At 39.0% G+C, this 21,598-nt stretch overlaps 1 protein-coding gene across 4 annotated transcripts in view; it reads left to right on the top strand.

Moving 5' to 3' along the window:
• The window catches only part of LOC127450787 (tectonin beta-propeller repeat-containing protein 1-like), a 42,641-nt gene that overhangs the window by 7,331 nt on the left and 13,712 nt on the right, over positions 1-21,598 (top strand). For all 4 annotated transcript variants that reach the window (XR_007899031.1, XR_007899030.1, XR_007899032.1 and 1 more), the window contains exons 7-15: positions 584-681; positions 1,298-1,399; positions 10,397-10,527; positions 10,661-11,118; positions 12,759-12,850; positions 13,461-13,616; positions 13,714-13,863; positions 15,007-15,164; positions 15,677-15,804. Coding sequence is in view for 1 of the 4 variants with exons in the window: in XM_051715141.1 (XP_051571101.1) it covers positions 584-681; positions 1,298-1,399; positions 10,397-10,527; positions 10,661-11,118; positions 12,759-12,850; positions 13,461-13,616; positions 13,714-13,863; positions 15,007-15,164; positions 15,677-15,804 (1,473 nt within the window). In the remaining 3 variants the exon portion in view is untranslated. The remainder of the gene's footprint in view (positions 1-583; positions 682-1,297; positions 1,400-10,396; positions 10,528-10,660; positions 11,119-12,758; positions 12,851-13,460; positions 13,617-13,713; positions 13,864-15,006; positions 15,165-15,676; positions 15,805-21,598) is intronic.

Below are 21,598 nucleotides of genomic sequence, written 5' to 3'. Positions count from 1 at the left end.
TGACGGTCATGTCAATAAAATAACAGAGGTAAATATGAACATACAGCAGCCTCAAAGATTATTTGGACACTTTAGCCACACGTAATTTAATTGCATTATAGTGAAACATTAAACCAAATGGTATCCGCAAACAAATGATGCTGGAGATTTTCTCAGAACTAACTTTTCTCAGAACTTGCCATTTTGGCTGTTACCTTTAACAAACCTTTAACCTTTTTGGATGTCTGAAGTAATTTCCCCTGAAGTTCACACAAGTTTCCTAGCAGAGTCACATTAACTATGGATATGTTCCAGTAACAGTGACAACTAGAAACTGTCTAAATACTTCTTGTCTTCTTTTTAAACAATATATCAGTTAACAGTATATTATTTTATCATGTAAAATCTAAGAAACTTCTTTTTGTGAAATGTTTTGCTTGATGTTTGTTATCTAATGCAATGACATTCACACATTTTTAAGTGTGCCTTAAGTGTTCACCTTCTTTTTGGGGCCACTGTATGTTACACTGACGATGGAATCTATGTTAAGTAACTATGTTTGATAACAAAAAATTGTCTAAATGAGAAATTTTGATGTTTTCAGGTTCATCGTGGGAACTGGTGCCATCTCCAAATCAGAAAGGAGCTGTTTATGTTGCAGTAGGGATCAGTGTAGTTTGGGCTGTTACTAAGGACAACAAAGTAAGATTATATTTAGTCCTGTAGTGCTCTGAACACTGCTTTTGATTGCCATTTATTTCAGTTCTAATGATTTTTAAATTTAGTTTGTAAAATCATAATGAGCTGTTCAGTTTATTCATAATATCTAGGTGATATGCACTATATTTAGCACAGGCAACGATCTGCAAGATATTATGCTAATAAAATCAAGTGAATTTGTGTGCCTCTCGATTGTTTAAGGCACCCAGCTGAAAGAACATAAATCGGCCATTTACACTAGCTACCAATTTCTTATGAACGGGCTGTCTTCATTTGGCGTTTGCGCTTTGCACATACGATTTCGCCAACCCAATCGTGCCCAGACTTAGTGCATGTTTGCACGAATATACCAAACCTCCTTGACCATGCCCACTGACTTTGCACGGATGGCGTATTGTATAGCACTGCACTTGAGATGTAGCAGTCTTAAAATAAGATTAAAATAAGATTAAAAAAAAGAGCCTATCATGTGACAGTAAATCAGCATACTACTGTATCACAGTTTAAGTAGTAGGCAGTTTGTAGTTTATACAATGTGGTATGTAGTAAGCAGTACACTTGTATTCCATTCTGAACATAGCTATTTTTTGTTGGACAGGTTTGGTTCAGGAGGGGGGTGAATTCCCACAATCCCACTGGATTAGGCTGGATCAGTATTGGCGGAGAGATGTTGATGCTTAGTGTGGGACTCAATGACCAGGTTAGATTACACACTGCCAAATGGCCTACATCAGTATTGTAGCCATTCAAGCGATACAAAAAGACATGAATACAATCTCTTTTGACAGTTTTAGGGTTTAGTGAGATGCACATGACAATTTTATTTCTGAACAAATTAGATTTTTACATTTTCTCAAGAAATGTGAATTTTTGCCAAATATTAATACTTTGGGTATGGCGTTTATTAAAATCCCTAACCTTAAATATGCGCAATAAAAATAGTGATGCTTGGCTTATCAAACACCACTAATCCTAACACCACCAACTAGTAATTAATAAATCTTTTGCTTTTATCATATTTCATCTAGTCATATTGTAATAATCATTTTCTCCTGCATGCACAACTCTAGCGGTCCTAGTACTTGCCCTTGGGGGACACCCGTCCCCTGTGGGGTGGGGCAGACTCTTCTGATTACACTGCTGTTCTTATGGGTTCTCAGCTTTGAGAATTAACCATAATTAGATCCTCAGATCCACAGAACAATATATTCACACAGCACAGCAGTCCAGCTTTATCCACTGTTTAAGTTCATACGCACAAACATGAACCATCCAGCCACTGCCTCCACTTCACACTAGCCCCTCCCCCTCATCCAGGACTGGCATGCAAAGCCTGGTGGTGTTGGGTTTCCATAGGTGTTGATTTTTGGGGGTGCTGGGTCTCTCTCTCTCTGTAACTTGACCCACAGACCGCCTAGCTCTCCCTGTTGCCTACCGCCTTGCCCCCAGCTCTGCCAAGCCATATATATACACCTCTTCTCTCACCCACGCACAACCATATGGGAGCACATCTAATTTGAGTTTGGCCATGATCCATCATTCCATGCTTCATATTTCATTACTACCCAACTGGGCTGTGTGGCTGTGCAGTCAGCTCATCTGCGGCACTAATATTTTATCCTGTTTCTCAATTTGGCCTAATCAGAAATAATATCCTGTCTATGAGAACTATGACAGCATGTGAAAAAAGAATACTAGAAGATCACGCCAGGCTGTAATGATTTACTGATGCCAACCGCTGATACTATAAGCCTTATTAAGATGGGGTTTATATGAATTTATAATTTAATATTACAGAATCACACCAAAGCTAGTCATAATGCATCTAATGCATATAAAATGCTGTAAACTCGCTGCAAAGTTTGCAATTTTAGCATTTAGTGTAGTATTTTTGTTTCAGAAAAAAAATATTTCTTCTTATTTTTATGAATTCCAAGTAAATGACTGCTAGCGTCATTACCATCACACACAATCACACACTTATAGGTTGATCAAAGCCATGGTCTTTATTGAAAAATCACCCATTCATGTTAGGGAAGCTACTTTAAAATGGTTGCTTCCTAAGTTACAAGCTAGTCAAAACTCATACTGTAGCTCTGAAGTAGTTTAACTAGTCAATCTAATCTTTTAAAAAAGTAGTTAGCTACACTACAAGTTACTAAAAGAAAAGTAGCTTAAACAATTAGGATGACAAAATAAAATTTTAATGCTAAAGATGGAGAGGACGGTTTAGGTGAGGGTTTTTGATTACTCCCTCGACACCATTGCTGCGTTCATAATATAATGTGACAAATGTAGCGTTTTGTAACGCTACAGCACTACTCGCTGGAAAAGCTTATTACTGGAAAAGCTACACTATTGTGAAAACAGCTGAGCAACTTGCCTATGCGAGTGGGGATTTGAGGAGAGAGATGAGATATTCTAAGGGTTTTCCAATGGAATAATGGAAAATCATTGGATATTGCTCTTTGTTCGGGTGACAAGGTTAAAACACGACAGTGTCTGCTGTTTCTTTCAGCCGTGGGCCATGCATTTTAAGTCTAGGCCTTCAGTGTGATTCATGCCATTAAGAAAACACAGTTTCACAATGAATAAGACGCTGTATGCCTTTGGGCATCATACGTTACGTGGCAGTCAACTAATAATACCAATTAACATTTAAAAACACGTCCACACACGAAAGCCAGAACTTGAAACGACACTTAATGCTCAAGCAAGTCTAATTTTAACTGCAGCATGACTGTTTTGTGAAATGAACGTCTCCCGAACATACATTCAAAAATCATAATTTTTCATGTGAATCTACCAAGGAGGTCTTTAATACCTGGAAAAATCTATCTAATAATATTTGTGATTTAAATGTTGCTTACAATAAATTTTGTTTCGTCAGGGTACACGGTTATGTTGCGTTCCATTCAAGTTGGATGAGGGATATTCCTACTTGATACCTCCGACCATAAATGCATTCCATTCCCCAATATTCGGAAGATGACGTTTAAGGAAACAAATCTGCAACGCTCCCGTTAGGTTAGCAGGGGTTTGACTGTCATTAGAGATGTCTCCTAGCAACACAACTGATAAATAATCTGCAGCACAAGCATTTGTACTTCAGGTGTACGATTATCAAAAGAGATTATAATGTTTTATACACCTGTTTCTGTAGGCGTTTGTTAAACAAGTTTTAATATCATGTAATGTCTAAACTAACTCATTTATTGATATTACTTAATAACGTGAATGTTTATCACTTACTTTGTATATCTCCCAAAGTGTCGACATGTTTGTGTGACATCATGCACCTGCATCTCGGCGAAATCGGAGTTGAGAATTTCTGCACGAGCCTACAAGTTGTAATTCTGACTTCAAGATGCATTCCATTGCACTTTTCCTAGTAGGAAGTTGTAAAATCGGATTTTCCGAGTTGAATGGAACACAGCACTACTTTTCAAAACTTGATCCGACACTGAATGCTCAAGCAACCTTATTTACACTTAGAAAACTCCTGATGTTGCTATAATAATGCAAAAAGCAGTTAACAATTTACTTGAAGTGAAAATCAGTCCTCCTTTTCTGTTTAATAAATTAAGCAGAACATCTCATGTTTTTTTTTTTTGTAATTAACATTTTTTATTAAATCATACAGTAACATTATCTCAGAATCAAGAGAGTTTTTTTGCTCAATCGTCAGTTTAGGAAGATCTAATGGTTCCACAAAGTTTCTAATATCTTCATCCGTAGACGAAGACGTGGAACTATAAAGATCAATATAGAATTCTTTAAAGGCATTATTAATATAAATGGCTGAGGTAAATATTTCACCACCAGCAGATTTCACTGAGGGAATGGTAGAAAAAGACTCTCTCTGCTTTATATATCTAGCCAAAAGCTTCCCTGCTTTGTCACCCGACTCAAAGTATGACTGTCTTGCCCTGAATAACCAAAACTCCACTTTCACAAAATAGTATTATATTTATATTTCAATCGGGTCAATTCACTGAGGCCATCAGCTGACATACAGCGCTTCAGCTCTGCCTCTGCACTTTTAATATTTCCTTCCAACTCCACAAGTTCTCGTGCTTTTGGATTTTTTGATGAATGAGGCATACTGTATGATCCGGCCCCTAAGAACCGTCTTAAGTGCCTCCCAAGCCACGCCCACAGAGGATACTGAGGACCAGTTGGTCTCCATATAAACATTGATTTCAGTCTTTAACATTTGTTGGAAATCAGGATTTTGCAAAAGGGATACATTAAAGCACCAACTATATGATTTATTTTCTCCGTATGTGGCAACACCTCTAAACTCACCAGGGCATGATCTGAGACAAAAATGTTTCCAATTGAGCAATCCACAACAGATGAAATAAGGGATCTGGATATAAAAAAAAATCTATTCTAGAATAAATCTTATGGACTGATGAAAACATTTTCTAGTTCCTACCAGATGGGTTCAAAAGTCTCCAAATATCCGTAAGACCAAGATTTTTACACATCCTGTGAAGCGTCACTGTTGCTCTAGGGGGTTTACACACTTTTGCTTCACTGTGATCAAGGACTGAGTCCATCAAAAGATTAAAGTCTGCTCCCAATATTATACCATGAGGGGTGCCAGCGGCTTGCAGCATCCCTTCAAGATCTATAAAAAAGCCCTGATCATCAGCGTTAGGTGCGTAAATATTAGTCAAAATCAACCTTTGCCCTTGAATTTCAGCTAAATCAGTAATGACTCTCCCTAATTTATCTTTAGTCTGTTTGAGACATTTGACTTGTAGATGTTTATTAATCAATATAATGACTCCCCTGCTCTTACATGAGCCAGCACTAAAAAATAACATGTCCACCCCATATCTTCCCAAATTTTTCAGCTACCTGCGGGGAGAGATGTGTTTCTTGAAGAAACACTATATCATATTTCTTACGTTTAAGAAAAGAAATAACCTTCCTTCTTTTTATGGGGTGCCCCAACCCATTTACATTCCATGTGGAGAGAGATAGTGTACTCATATTAACATTTGACATTTTGATATAGTAGAAAAAATTAATTGTGTGTCAAAAACAAAATTGTACAGACCACATTCCCCATTAGTGAAACAATCAAACCCTGAAATTCCTCCCGAATAAAACAAACAGAAAAAAAAAACGTGCGTTAACCCCACGTACGAAAGCGCCAACCGGCGTCAATCCTTTTAAACTCAAAAGGTCCATGAACGCCCACGAGCCCCCACGACAACTTTGCCATCGGATTGCACAATTTTGCCTCACAAATTTGTGAGACAAAATTACATAACAGAAAATACTTTGTAAAATAAACCCAGCCAATAGGAAGAATGAACACAAAGAATGTGTAGATTCATTCACAGAACTGTCTCAAAGGTGTGATCTTCCACAAAATAAATTCCAGCTGATATAAAACCATTCAGATATGTTCAGTGAGCCGGCTGTTATGAGTTCAACGGATGACGTAATCATTCCGATGCGGATTAGTGGTTAATTCCCTCTCCGAAGATTCCAGACAATCGATTCGTCTCTCAACATCAGTCACTCTTGTAACTAGCTCAGAGAATTTTGTTTCCATCGCTGTAATCGATCGACGTATTACAGCGAGATCCTCCAAGTCAGCAAGAATCTTCGTCAACATAACCGACATGTTGGACAACTGACGCTGGATCTCCTCTCCCGCCACGCCATCCAAATCGAGTCCCTGGTCTGTAGGCCTGTCGGGGCTTTCATCCTGAACACGTAAGTGTCTTTTAATGTCTCCAGAGCCTGAGGATTTTGACTTCTTTGCCATGTTTTGCATCAAAGAGCAAATGTGTAACTGGGTGTATCAAAATTCACCAGATTATAACATGAAAATAATTAAAAATTTAGCAAAGTGCACAGAGCTCGTCACTCACACGTCTGCCCCTGGCATGGCGTCACGTGACCTCCACATCTCGTGTTTTTTAAATCCATAAGGACCTCTTTCTCAGTGGAGATATGGCAGTGACAGCCGACTCGTCAGACAGCTTGAGCTTACGCTTTTCGCTCTTGAATTATGTACGTCACTTAAAGCATGATTGCGTCACTCAAGGCCAGCTAGAAGGCCTCGTCCATGACTTATCCTAAAGATCACACCCACCAAAAACAAATAAATCAATCTGATTGGCTGATGAATCTGACAATCTGACTTTAGTTGCCCATTCATTTGCACTCTTGAGGGATTCTGAAGAAATTCTGAAGGCCTGACGGGGTGGAGCTCAAACTCACACGCTGCTTTGGGCATGTGATTTGTGAAACAGCTGTCACACTTTGCTTGTAAGCACCAAGGAATAAATTCTGACTGGATAAACTTTTCATTTTTCTCTATTTGTTAGTAGATTAATTAAGAGTGGAAAGCGATTAAAAATACATAGGCAAAAAGGCGATTGAGAATGAAAGGATGAAAAATATTTATTTATTTGGCATGTTAGGTCATCAGAGAAGGCTTTGCTGGCCCTGAGAATTCGCCACTGGCCAAATACATTTACTTTAGCCAAATACATTTAAACTTTTTCACAATTCCTGAAATTTAATCATAGAAAACATTCCCTGTCTTAGGTCAGTTAGGATCACTACTTTATTTTAAGAATGTGAAATGTCAGAATAATAGTAGAGAGAATGATTTATTTCAGCTTTTATTTCTTTCATCATATTCCCAGTGTGTCAGAAGTTTACATACACTTTGTTAGTATTTGGTAGTATTGCCTTTATATTGTTTAACTTGGGTCAAATGTTTTGGGGAGCCTTCCACAAGTTTCTCACAATAAGTTGCTGGAATTTTGGCCCATTCCTCCAGACAGAACTGGTGTAACTGAATCAGGTTTGTGGGCCTCCTTGCTCGCACACGCTTTTTCAGTTCTGCCCACAAATTTTCTATCAGATTGAGGTCAGGGCTTTGTAATGGCCACTCCAATACCTTGACTTTGTTGTCATTAAGCCATTTTGCCACAACTTTGGAGGTATGCTTGGGGTCATTGTCCATCTGGAAGACCCATTTGTGACCAAACTTTAACTTCCTGGCTGATGTCTTGAGATGTTGCTTCAATATATCCACATAATTTTCCTCCCTCATTATACCATCTATTTTGTGAAGTGCACCAGTCCCTCCTGCAGCAAATGCACCCCCACAACATGATGATGCCACCCCCATGTTTCAAGCCTCACCCTTTTTCCACCAAACATAACGATGGTCATTATGGCCAAACAGTTACATTTTTGTTTCATTAGACCAGAGGACATTTCACCAAAAAGTAAGAGTGTCTCATTCCTGAGCGGTATGATGGCTGCATGGTCCCATGGTGTTTATACTTGCATACTATTGTTTGTATAGATGAACGTGGTACCTTCAGGCGTTTGGAAATTGCTCCCAAGGATGAACCAGACTTGCGGAGGTCTTGGCTGATTTCTTTTGATTTTCGCATGATGTCAAGCAAAGAGGAACTGAGTTTGAACGTAGGCCTTAAAATACATCCACAGGTACACCTCCAATTCTTACACATCCTATCAGAAGCTAATTGACTAATTTTCTAAAGGCTTGACATAATTTTCTGGAATTTTCCAAGCTGCTTAAAGGCACAGTTAACTTAGTGTATGTAAACTTCTGACCCACTGGAATTGTGAAGTAGTCAGTTAAAAGTGAACCAGTCTGTCTGTAAACAATTGTTGGAAAAATTACTTGTGTCATGCACAAAGTAGTTGTCCTTAATGACTTGCCAAAACTATAGTTTGCTAATATGAAATATGAAATCCTTGGAGTGGTTAGAAAATGAGTTTTAATGACTTCAACCTAAGTGTATCTAAACTTCTGACTTCAACTGTACATAGTAGGGCTGCAACTAATGATTATTTTGATAATCGATTAATCTAACGATTATTAGAATGATTATTCGACTATTTGGGCGATTATTGCAATGATTAATCATTAGCTCTTAACCGATTATTCAGCTTGTGCTCCTACGTAAATGGTTGTATTAAACGTGCTTGCTAACAATAAAGAGGACAAAATCATCTTTAAAAAATATCTCTAAATGACATTCACTGAATTAAAAGGAAAAAAAATACTTTTTATTAATTTAAATTCAGTAAAGAAATTAACTGCAAAAAATCCTATTGTTATCAAGTGTTTTTGTCTTGTTTTCCATTTAAAATAGTCTACAAATCCATAAAACAAGATACATTTACTTGAGAAGCAACATATAATATATTTAGACGTGCTTTAAGAGTATGTATCTTAAATATAAGTGTATTTTGTATATAAGTGTATTTTTTCACTTGGTTATAATTCTGCCAGTGCAGTAAAGACAAAATCTACTTTTATTCAAGATCTATTCTCTAAAAGCAAGTCTAAATATCTTATATGCTGCTTCTCAGGTGAATGCATCTTTTTTTAAAAGGAGTTTTAGATATTTATATTGGAAAACAAGCCAAAACAAAAACAAATCAAAAACGAATTTTGTTGCAGTGTCTAATGGGGTGAAGACTACCCTCTCTCACCTTTCTGTTCACTTCAATCCATCTTTAACTATCAAAAAAAAAACAAAAAAAAAAACAACTCTCTCTTATTAATAAAACTGAGTATTGTAAATGTTCTTCACAATAGAAATGCACAGTGAAATACATTATGATTCAATAAGTCGCAAGCCATCATGTTATAATCTAGCTGCATTAAGCGTGTGCGCTCGAGGGATGAGCGTCCTTGCGCCGTGTGCCTCAGTCGGGTGCAGTTTCAATCTCTCCCCCTTAGATCGGGACATATAATTCCCTCATACTTTGTGATCTACATCACCTGAATCTGTTTGGAAAGTTTAGAGTGCATCTGGACTGTGAGCTGTGTTTTCAGTCAGGCGTGAGCTGCAGTGCTGCTCCCGCGCATCATCATTAGAGTTTAATGTGATCTCATGTTATGTTAAATGAGATCAAATGACTATTCGACAATTTTTGTCGACAGTTTTTTATTGTCGACGTTGTCGATAACGTCAACAAATTGTTGTAGTTGTATCCGCATAACGAAAACCCATTTGCATTTACACTTTCTTTGAATGTGGTTAGAATCAACATCCGAATGTGGTTTCAGTGGTACGATAATGATCTGATCACAATGCGCCTTGGGTGCATTTACACCTGACATTTAATGTGATCAACTGCAATTCTATAGTGATAATGCATGTTATTGCAGGTGTAAATGGGGCCGTTGTGACCATAAATCAGAATGGCCAGAATCACTGAGTCTCAACAAATTATGCTTCAAATTCTGTGAATAATATTATATTTGCGTATATATACGGGGTTCCCACGGTCATGCAAAACATGTCTCAAATGTCATAGAATTTTAAAATGCCATTTTTCAAGCCTAAAGAAGTCCAGGAAACTAATAAAATCTTAGAAAAATTATGGAAATTCTTTAGTATTCTTTATATTTCCTAGTTTTTCTCTGCTCTAAAAATATTTATGTGGATAGATACTGATCTTGTGTTGGGTAAAACTTGCTCGCAAGCCACAGTGATATCCGATTGGTCAGTGAATTCTTTTTTTGAGTTGGTAATTTTAGGAATTAGTGGAATTGGTTGATAAATTATTATTTTGCAAAACGGTCTAAATTAAAATGGTTTTTAAAAATCTGTATCCAGTAATCGCAAACGCCTGGAAAGGTAATTTTATTTGGTTTGGTATGATGCAGGTATGGGGGATTGGCAGCGATGACCGGACCATGTATTTCCGTCATGGTGTGACAGCCAAAGAGGTCACTGGCAGGTCATGGGTCCCTGTGTCTGCCCAGCTAGATGAGAGCGGACTCAGAAACCATTCCAGGTTGTTAAGAATAACAATCTTTTTAATAGTTCCCTTTCATTCTATCTTGCAGTTCCATTTCCATCCAGCAGATGGTGCCCAGCTTGTTGTATATGGATGTATTTCATATTTCCATCTGTGTCCGCTCACACAGTGCTGCTGGTGTCTTCAGTGGGGAGCTCACTGCTCCCTCCCAGGGATCAGTTCTGGGCTGTGACGATGCAGACATTCCAGAGCCACATGTTCCAAAGATCACAAGTGACAGCTTTATCTCTGCGCTGATGTCTGATCGCTCGGCTCCAATAAAGGACTCTTCCTCTGCAGTACACCCTACTGTACCTGAAGGGGACCAGGTGTCTAGCCAAGAGTCCGATTCCTCTATCTGGACTCCAACACTCCAGTCAGACAGTGGCGATACACCGTGGAGCAATGTTGACCTGGAGGAGTTGAAGGGCTTTGTTCCCAGCACTGCCCGCAGCTCAATGGCCACGTACCCCTTTGAGCTGGAGCAGAACATGGTTGAGCTGGAGGAAATGCCGCCCTGGGCCTGGGTCACGGGTGGAGGGTGTGACATAGATTCAAGCTCACACGTCAGCTGGCTGCACATCTCAGGTGCAACACAGTTCATACTATGAAATCTCACATAAAATCACTTTCATCTCAAAATAACAATAGCTTTGTACAAATCTGGATACATTTATCATAGCACAGAACATCTTGTGTAATAAATATGGGCCACTCTCGGGAAATGGTGCTATTTGTGCCTGAAAAATTAATTCGAAGTTTCTGATGAATTTTCAAAAAACATACAGTATATTCCGTCCTCAGGTCAAAAGTAACAGGGCTGTAGCTGCCCAGTATTCAGATTAGTCAACAAATACATTATACTTTTTTTCAATGGCCAATTGATATAGGAATTGTTCACCCAAAAATGAATATTGTCATAATTTACTCACCCTTATGCCGTTCCAAATCTGTATGACTTTCTTTCTTATGTGGAACACAATAGGAGATGTTTTAAATAAGGCTGTCAATTTAATATGTTAATTCTGTGCAATTAATTCCAACAACTGGAGCAATTCATTCTCGAAGTACCACCTGTTTTCAGCAGGGGGCAGTAAGCGAAACTCCATTTGTAGGCAATGCGCAGCTTATACAGAGAACAAACAGCACTTGTGGACAGCAGACAGCACAAGATGAGAACGTGTTCATACAGCTGGACGGAGGGCAATTCCGAATGCAGGGATCTCAAAACGTGTTTTTCCAAGTTTTAAACTATGTACGACTTGACACAGTTGCCTAAAAACGCTGTTTATGACGCAACATCCAAAGCGAGACGCTCCAAAAGCATTCGCCTGATGCATGTGCACATTGACACGTCCTTAGAAAAGCCCTTATAATAGATCTCAGACAGATTGCCGAATTCAATTGCAAAATGGATTGCTGCGAACTGCAGGCGAATGATTGGCTTATGTTCAATAACATGAAACTAAACAATTATTGCCTTATAAAACCACTTTCTGAATTGTCTTATCAATGTTTACTCGTCTGCCACAATAATGTAATGCATTTTAGTTATCTGAATTATTATTTTTAATTTAATTATAACGTAATTATATATAATATATATATAACTATTTATAATTATTTAATCATTATATACTAAATTCATGTTATTTGAGGGTCTTTCTCAGCAAATATTTATATATACTGTATATATTTATATTCCTATATGTAATTAATTTGATCAAAAATATAATATTTTAATTGATTGACAGCACTAGTTTTAATAATTATTGTGTTCTGTCTTTTCAGTAAAATAGCAGTGGATATTGCCTTACTTTAAAACTTTAAAATAGACCCAAAAGTATCATAACAGTAGTCCTTGCATCATATCCCAAGTCTAGTGATAGGTTTCGATGAGAAACAACCTGAAATGTAAGTAATTTTAAGTGGAAAGCTTGAAGTTGCTCGTTCATGAACAAAACCTCTCCTTTTGTGTTCTACATAAGAAAGAAAGTCATACGGGTTTGGAACGACATGAGGGTGATTAAATTATTTAGTCTACCAAATAATTATACAGTAAAGTTCAGTATCCCATTAACTATATCAGTAGTAAGTCATGGGGGCACACATAGTACACTAATGCATCGTTCCTGTAGAATGACCCATCTAGTAAAGTGTATTGTATTGGAGATTTCTTCCTATCTCTCTTCCCTCTCTCCTCATCTCTCTTTCTCTTTGTCGTTCAGACACAGGGCCACTTTCTCCATCCATCACACCTGCTCTCAGTGCTGCAAACACAGAGAGAAACCAACAAGAGCGAGAACCATCCATAGAGAAGGTGCATGCACTGTATTTGAAAGGTTGCTTCAACAGATGACCACACCACAACTGTGTGTCTCTTAGAGGGGAAGTCTTAAAAGTCAACTTACCAATAATTATTATTCAGTTTGGCCAATATTTGGGCAATTGACCTATATGACATGAGGAGCATGTGACAGCAGTGTCCTGCATTGTGACATGCTTTACTCCATCTAAAACTATTTAAAGGCACTTTCTAATTTTTTGAATAATTAGAATGCATGCATTTTTATGACCTCATCATATGAATTGAGAGACTACATGGAATAGTTGTACTTTTAAAAATTAATTTGTCACATTACAGGACTAGTTAAGTGAACTGCATAAAGAAAGTTGATTAAATGGTGAAAAACTTAGAACCTAAGATATACTGTACACATTTTAGCCTAAACTCTTCATATTAAAAATGTAGTGTCTCTGAAAGGGGTAGTGTTTGGGTTAGGGTTTAGTAATAATAATTAACTTAATTTAAGAACAATAGAAGTCAATAGGAGGTCCCTAATGTGATATAAAACATGACATGAGGTTGAGATGGTTTACTTGGCCATACATTGTAGACACATTTTTTAAACATGCATTGTGCGTGTCAGTCTGTGTGCGTGACGAGAGGTTGTATGTGTTGGTGGAGGGACTGGCCGCCCCATCAGTGGGAGGATGTTTGTGTGACACTGGAGCAGGTCAGCGGTGCTGGACCTCTGAGAGATGACATCCTGTACCTCTACTACACTCACAGCCATGAGAAGAAGGTAATTCGCCCTGAGTTGATTCTTTAATATGAGACATATCATGTTGTGTGACATGTTGTGTTTTGTTTTCTTAAAACATTTTTTTTGTGTGTTTCAGTATGTGCATGCTATGATAAAGGAGGTGACGGCTCTGGTGCCTGTGTTCCGGGACGCTCTGTATACTATGGCTGTGTACACACCTGAGAGGACCAGACAGAGACACCCAATTTTACTGTCAACTCACTCTCATCAAGACTTCAATGCTTGGGTAGAAACCTTTACAAACACTCGGACACTCAGACAAAGCCATCAGAATATAATTGTTGTATTAGATGGGTCATTCTGTGTCAACTCAGCCAGAGGTCCCGGCTCAAAATTTTGTTTTTGATTATTATTTTTTTCACTGGTGAAAGATAAACATGAATGATGATTAAAAAGCCAAAATATTATATGTCTTGGATCAGTATTCACTGGGTAATCCATGGCAAAATGACGATTTCGCCAATGATTTTAGAGCAAAACTATAGGTAAAAAAATAACCTTAGAAAGGTGGCAGCATCATGATTTTATTTTTACACAGAGATAGGTAGGTGCTTTACTAAAATCAGTTGACTTCAGCACCTCTTGTTGCATTATATACCAATGGTGCGAGTCCAAAATTGGGAAAAAACACTTTGTTGTTTTTCCAAAGTTGGAGTGCCTATAACTCCAGGAGTATTAAAGATATCTTAATATCCATTTAGATTCTGACACGGAACACATTTTTATTTTGTATCTTTATTTTGTAAGCTCTATATATTTACATTACAGAGATATGGTGCTCTCATTGGCTCCATCCAAAAATGGTTACATTTGACAGATTTTCAATGGTCGAAAACCAAATGTGGGTCACATGGTTTGAAACTAATTTTCCTTGTCCAACAAAACAAAGGTCTGAAGTACAAAATTATGTTGAAACTAGAAAATGTACGTTTATTTATTTAAATAAAATCAATAATGTCAAAATCTTGATTTCCAAAAATACACTACTATTTAGTATAAGCGAAACATGTGAATCTTTGGTTAGTGCAATAGCTATATCTAGTTTTTGAAGTTTTAGAAATTTACATCTGGTCTGGAATACAGTTCCTGAGTTATTAGCAAAATCCACTAAACATCCACTAAAAATCTATTTGTCACCAGTTGGTTAAAAGTTAGTTTAGCATCATTTTGTTTTGCAGATGCCACTTGCTTTGATATTTTTCTATGTAATGTAATGACATTTATTCATTTTTAAGTGTGATTGATTGTGTCCAGTACTTATAGTATATGTAGTATACCACTTATAGTAGACATAATATACATTATCATTCATTTAGTTAATTGTTGTTGCTTGGATATATATAAAATGAGATATTTATCTGTGCTGCAGTTGTCCCTGTTGAATGAGTCATGCTGTGAGTCCAGGGGTCTTGGAGACCATCTATCCAAACAGGCACTGTGGGCTGTGACATCTAATGGTGATATCATGGTCCATGAACCATCACCCAGCCTGGAGGCTCCAGCACATTATTTACCATCTGATCACATGTAAGAACATCACCGTCTTGCTATCTTTCTGTCTCTCACCATAACACTATTCCAAAACCTAGTGAGTTGTTGTCTACATAGGCAGCTGCTTTCTAATGTAACACCCTAACTGTCATGGAACCTCATAAGTGACTGATTTGAAACACTGTAAATAGAGTGTCACTCGCAGTTGATAACAATAAGATAACAGGGCCTATGATGCCTTAAAATGCTGTATAGGTAGGCAGCTCACAAGGTTTTGGAACACAATCTCTCACACCAATCTCTCACACTGATCTTTCATAATTTAACATAAGAGTTCCGAGATTCAGGCATACATGTCCACAAAACTGTCCAATGCATTTGATTGTTGTTCCCTTGGAGCCATTTGTCTGACTTTTTGTCATGTGTTTTGGCTTGTCAGTGATGTTATTGGATTGTAATGTTGGTGTCATATATGTTCTGTTGGCTTGGCATGCATGATGAGCGTCTTTGGATTTTGTGTCTGTACGCGTGCTGGCTGGTTGGCTCAGGTTTTGGCATCAAGTTCCGGGTCACCTTCTCTGTGTGGAGTCTAACAGTCTGGGTGTGGTGTGGGGCATCGGTCACGATCACACAGCCTGGGTCTACACTGGGGGCTGCAGGGGAGACTCAGCTCAGGGTAAAGCTGTTGTTTTTGCACCCTGTGGCTAACCGTTATCCTCTCACTAACAAAATTGCTTCCTACATCTTGTCCTGGCCATTTAAAAAAGTATTGCTGTAGCCATACCTTGGTATCGAGAAATAGGAAGGGAGGTCGTACAATAAACCAACGGCTCAATGCCAAGGCAGAGACATTAACTATGTTGAGCAATGGAGCAATGTCTCAGAACATATTCCTGGCAAGCGGGAAGGAGTGGAGCAGAGTGATCAGTACACTGCAAGAAATATATTTCTTTCAACAGTATTGTGGCTTGTTTTCCAGTAAAAATATCTAAACAAAAAAAACAACAACAACAAAAACATTTATATTTAAACAGAAAAATATTAAGGAAAAATACACTTAGTCCTTTGTGTTATTTTTCTTATAACTTCAACACTGCGTCAGAAGCTGACGCTATGGGAGGATCCATCATGGGGTAGGACTTTGAAACACTTTTTAAAACACCAATTTAATTTGCTGGTGAGGTTTAGCGCTCGACCTACAGTTGTGCTCAAAAATTTTCATACCCGGGCAGAAATTGTGAAATTTTGGCATTGATTTTGAAAATATGACTGATCATGCAAAAAAACTGTCTTTTATTTAAGGATAGTGATCATATGAAGCTATTTATTATCACATAGTTTTTGGCTCCTTTTTAAATCATAATGATAACAGAAATCACCCAAATGGCCCTGATCAAAAGTTTACATACCCTTGAATGTTTGGCCTTGTTACAGACACACAAGGGGAAACACATAGGTTTAAATGGCAATTCAATTGCAATTAGTGTCTGTGTATAAATAGTCACTGAGTTTGTTAGCTCTCACGTGGATGCACTGAGCAGGCTAGATACTGAGCCATGGGGAGCAGAAATGAACTGTCAAAAGACCTGTGTAACAAGGTAATGGAACTTTATAAAGATGGAAAAGGATATAAAAAGATATCCAAAGCCTTGAAAATGCCAGTCAGTACTATTCAATCACTTATTAAGAAGTGGAAAATCTGGGGATCTCTTGATACCAAGCCAAGGTCAGGTAGACCAAGAAAGATTTCAGCCACAACTGCCAGAAGAATTGTTCGGGATACAAAGAAAAACCCACAGGTAACCTCAGGAGAAATACAGGCTGCTCTGGAAAAAGACGGTGTGGTTGTTTCAAGGAGCACAATACGACGATACTTGAACAAAAATAAGCTGCATGGTCGAGTTGCCAGAAAGAAGCCTTTACTGCGCCGATGCCACAAAAAAGCCCAGTTACAATATGCCGACAACAACTTGTCACGCCTCACAGCTTCTGGCACACTGTAATTTGGAATGAGGAGACAAAAATAGAGCTTTATGGTCACAACCATAAGCGATGTGTTTGGAGAGGGGTCAACAAGGCCTATAGTGAAAAGAATACCATCCCCACTGTGAAGCATGATGGTGCCTCACTGATGTTTTGGGGGTGTGTGAGCTCTAAAGGCATGGGGAATCTTGTGTAAATTGATGGCAAGATGAATGCAGCATGTTATCAGAAAATACTGGCAGACAATTTGCATTCTTCTGCACAAAAGCTGAGCATGGGACGCTCTTGGACTTTACAGCACGACAATGACCCTAAGCACAAGGCCAAGTTGACCCTCCAGTGGTTACAGTAGAAAAAGGTGAAGGTTCTGGAGTGGCCATCACAGTCTCCTGACCTTAATATCATCGAGCCACTCTGGGGAGATCTCAAACGTGCGGTTCATGCAAGACGACCAAAGACTTTGCACGACCTGGAAGCATTTTGCCAAGATGAATGGGCAGCTATACCACCTGCAAGAATTTGGGGCCTCATAGACAACTATTACAAAAGACTGCACGCTGTCATTGATGCTAAAGGGGGCAATACACAGTATTAAGACCTAAGGGTATGCAGACCTTTGAACAGGGGGGTCATTTCATTTTTTTCTTTGTTGCCATGTTTTGTTTTATGATTGTGCCATTCTGTTATAACCTACAGTTGAATATGAATCCCACAAGAAATAAAAGAAATGTGTTTTGCCTGCTCACTCATGTTTTCTTTAAAAATGGTACATATATTACCAATTCTCCAAGGGAATGCAAACTTTTGAGCACAACTGTATGCTAACGTCATCGTAAGCATATAAGATTTTAGGAGGTTTTTTGCCAGCTCAAGCCTTGCATGCCTCCTTTTTCCTCCATATGAAGCTGCTTCACCTGAACATGATGATCGGTGCCTCACAAACGGCATGTATATGATACGATCACATGCGGCGGAGATGAAAGGGATGCTTGCTGGGCTCTCATTAGTGAAACATGACACGACCATGAGGTATGTATGCTTGATAGACCCTGTGGAGCGGATTCTTCTGCATTCCCAGGATAACGCTCTCGCTTTCCCCACCGTTGTATGCCAGGAACAAGAATGCTATTTTCAGTCTTTGCTGTTTAGTATGCCAGAACTCTGCCATGCCCCAGGACGTCTGACAGACCTCATAGTGGGTGCACAAGGCACAAACATGTCGACAGTAGTGAGAAAGAATCGAGCTGAGCCGACTCGATTGCGTTGAGAAACCACCCCCTTGATGGATAGTGCCATTCAGCCTTAGAAGCCTTAACAGCATTCTGTCCTCCACCGTATGTAGTGGGATTTGCCAAATTTATGCTTAGAGGTACAATATCTCCTCGCCAAAGATGTAATAAGTGGAAGTACCGCGTGTGAGGCACAGAATGGCTTCTACAGCTGTTAAGTTACAGGTCGCCAAGTAGGACTGGAGGCTAGGGCCCATACTGGATTTGAGGTGCCTAAATTGGACACTTAAGGTAGTTACTCAGAAACAGATTTTGTTTCATTACTTATACCTTATTCCTAAAGCCGAATTCTCATCTGCAGCGAGTCATGTCTCTTACGTGCATGCACATCTCCTGCCACCTGAGCAGCAGAGCATGGAATGCAGAATGGAGACTCCACCCTCAATCAGTTCAGAGTAATTGGAAGGCATTCGGTAAGCTGAACCTGTTTGCCTCCCTGAAGACCATGCATCATTGCCTCTGGTACTCCATGAAAGCAAGCTCCACCAGGCTTGGACAGCTTAGCTCACAGATGGCCAGCGAAACGTGAATATGCATTTCCCCCATCAGCTTGCTACATCAAGTATTGTGCAAGAAATGGTAAGACAAGGAAACAGTGATACTGGTTGTGCTAAGCGGCCCAAAAGCCACTAGTCCCCGAAGTGGAATAGCTGTGGATGCTCTCCCATGGGAAATTCTTTTGAGGTCAGATCTGCCTTCGCAAGTTTGAGGCACAATATGGCATCCTTGGCCAGAGCTATAGAGACTGCATATGTGGCCTCTGAATGGGGCTTGTCTGACACAAAAATACTGGAGGACAGGGCCCCCTCAACGAGGCAGCTGTATGCCTTAAAATGGTGACTCTTTGCTAATTGGTGCTCCTCGTGGGGTGAGGACACAAAGCATTGCCCTGTGCAGACGATACTTGCTTTTATACAAGAGTGTTTGTATGACTCACTCCATCCATGCTCAAAGTATATGTCGCTGCCATAGCGACCACTCAGGACCTCTGAGGGCTTGTCTATAAGCAAACACCCTCTGGTTAGCAGATTTCTGCATAGTACAAGATAACTTAGAACTTTTTTTGCCCTGCTACCATCCCAGTCTGGGGTTTAGCGCTTGTGTTAAATGCTTACGAGTCCCCCTTTTGAGGTGGTAAGCATACACATACTCTCTTTTGGAGACTGCACTGCTAATTGCTTTGGCATTAATCAAACGCCCTTTGGTCAGTAACTCCTGTGTAGAGTTTGGACCAGGCCTGACAAAGGCCATTCTTAAGCCCAGGGAAGGTTATGGGCCCAAGTGCTGGCAACCCCCTTAGGGCTCATGTTGTTACCTTACAAATACCCTACAAAATTTTTCCCTCCTCCCTTTGAGTTTAACAAGGATAAGAGACTACACATCCTCTGCCCAGTAGGACATAACACATGTACATTGACTGAACGAGTCAATTCAGAGTATCAAAACAACTGTTTGTTTGCTTTGGAGGCCCCACAAAGGGTTTGGCTGTCTCCAAGCAAAGAATATCCCACTGGGTCATGGATGCTATTGCGCTTGCATATGACTCACAAGGCATACAATAACCCTTGGGCATAAAAGCTTATTCGACCAGGAGTATGGCCTCCTTCTGGGCATGGGAAAAGGCGTGTCTCTAGAAGACAAATGTCTGGATGCAGGTTGGGCTTCCCATTACACCTTTGCCAGGTTTTATAACATGCATGTGTCTACCTTCTCCCACGTATTTATGGAGGAACAGGTTTCATCACTAACCAATAAAAATGGTTATTAACAGTGTTCGATTAAAAGGTATGGTCTCTCTTGTCCCACTGGTGTGAATTAGGATGTTTTCACTACCCTGTTGGCTAGTGTCATTGTGCCAAAGCTAATGTTTCAGGACCCTGTTGGCTAGTGTCATTGTGCCAAAGCCCTTGGCCAGTTAATCACTCTGGTCTCCTTCTTCCCGCTTGCCTGGAATATGTACTGTGACATTGCTTCTCTGCCCAACATGGCTAGTGTCTCTGCCTTGGCATCAAGCTGTTGGTTTATTGTACCACCTCCCTTCCTATTTCTCGATACGAAGGTATGGCTACACAATACTTTTTTAAAATGGCTAGTAGGCATTAAACATCAGTACTACGGTGTTATGGGACGTGGCTCCATAGCGTCTGCTTCTGACGCAGCTTCGAAGTTACCTTCTTGAAAGGGAACATCTTGGGAACTTTGCGTAACCTTGGTTTTCTGAATGGAGGGAACGAGATGCTGCGAAGCTGTTCTCCTTCTGTAGAGCACTTTATTGGACAAAAATCTATATTTTTGTCTATTTTCCTAAAAGAAAAAGACTAAATTTATCTGCTAAAAGTTAATTTTGCAACCTGGTCTCATAGAATCACATTACTATAAAAAAATTTGCAACATAAATGTATGTGCCTTGATATACGTATCACAGCGGTTCTTTGGTGAAATAAACATTAGATTCGCTACAACAAGGAGATTTATTTATTTGCTCACATTTGAAAGACGATACATTTTAATGCTTGCATTATGTAAACAACTACGTTAACAAGCTTATTCCAGTGTCACTAAGTTGAATGGTACTGTTGCTCAACTGATAGAGTGTTGGACTTTAAATGTGGAAGACTGAGGGACGAGTCCAGCAAAGCACGCTAATTGGCAAGTGAGCTGAAAGTGTCATAGAAGCGGCATAAAATGACGTGGTTGCTTCAGCTTTTTGTTTTATGACACTTCCAGTTAGGTTTCAGTGAAGGGTCTAGGGTAGGGACTTCGGTTTTATTCATTTAAAACAAGAATAACAGATTTAAGGTTTTCAAGGTTAATGCTCTATCAACATTTACTTTTTATGACACTATCAAGTTTAGGTTTATTGTTTAGGTAGGTAGGTTTTATTGATTTAAAAATTTAATAGAGCTTTAACCTTAAAAATCTGTTTGGAATAAATTTGAATTTGCTTTTAGCACTACTCAGTGGACATTTCACCTCGATCACAGCGATACATGTAATGAGCCACATAGTATCATTTTGCAAAAATGTTGCCACAGACATAATTTTCATGAGATCAGGTTGTAATTTTGACATCTTTTAGGAATACAGATAAAGATGACCTCCAGGTTAATTGGCATTAAGGATTCTGATATCATATTGACTTACTTATAAGAATTAATTGGTCAGCTAGCTTCACCAGAAAGCCCATGCTGGTTGAAG

Source organism: Myxocyprinus asiaticus, chromosome 13, assembly GCF_019703515.2.
Source record: "Myxocyprinus asiaticus isolate MX2 ecotype Aquarium Trade chromosome 13, UBuf_Myxa_2, whole genome shotgun sequence".
Classification (NCBI taxonomy): domain Eukaryota; kingdom Metazoa; phylum Chordata; class Actinopteri; order Cypriniformes; family Catostomidae; genus Myxocyprinus; species Myxocyprinus asiaticus.
Note: the sequence above shows the minus strand (reverse complement) of the source record. Positions and strands in the feature narration are given on the sequence as shown.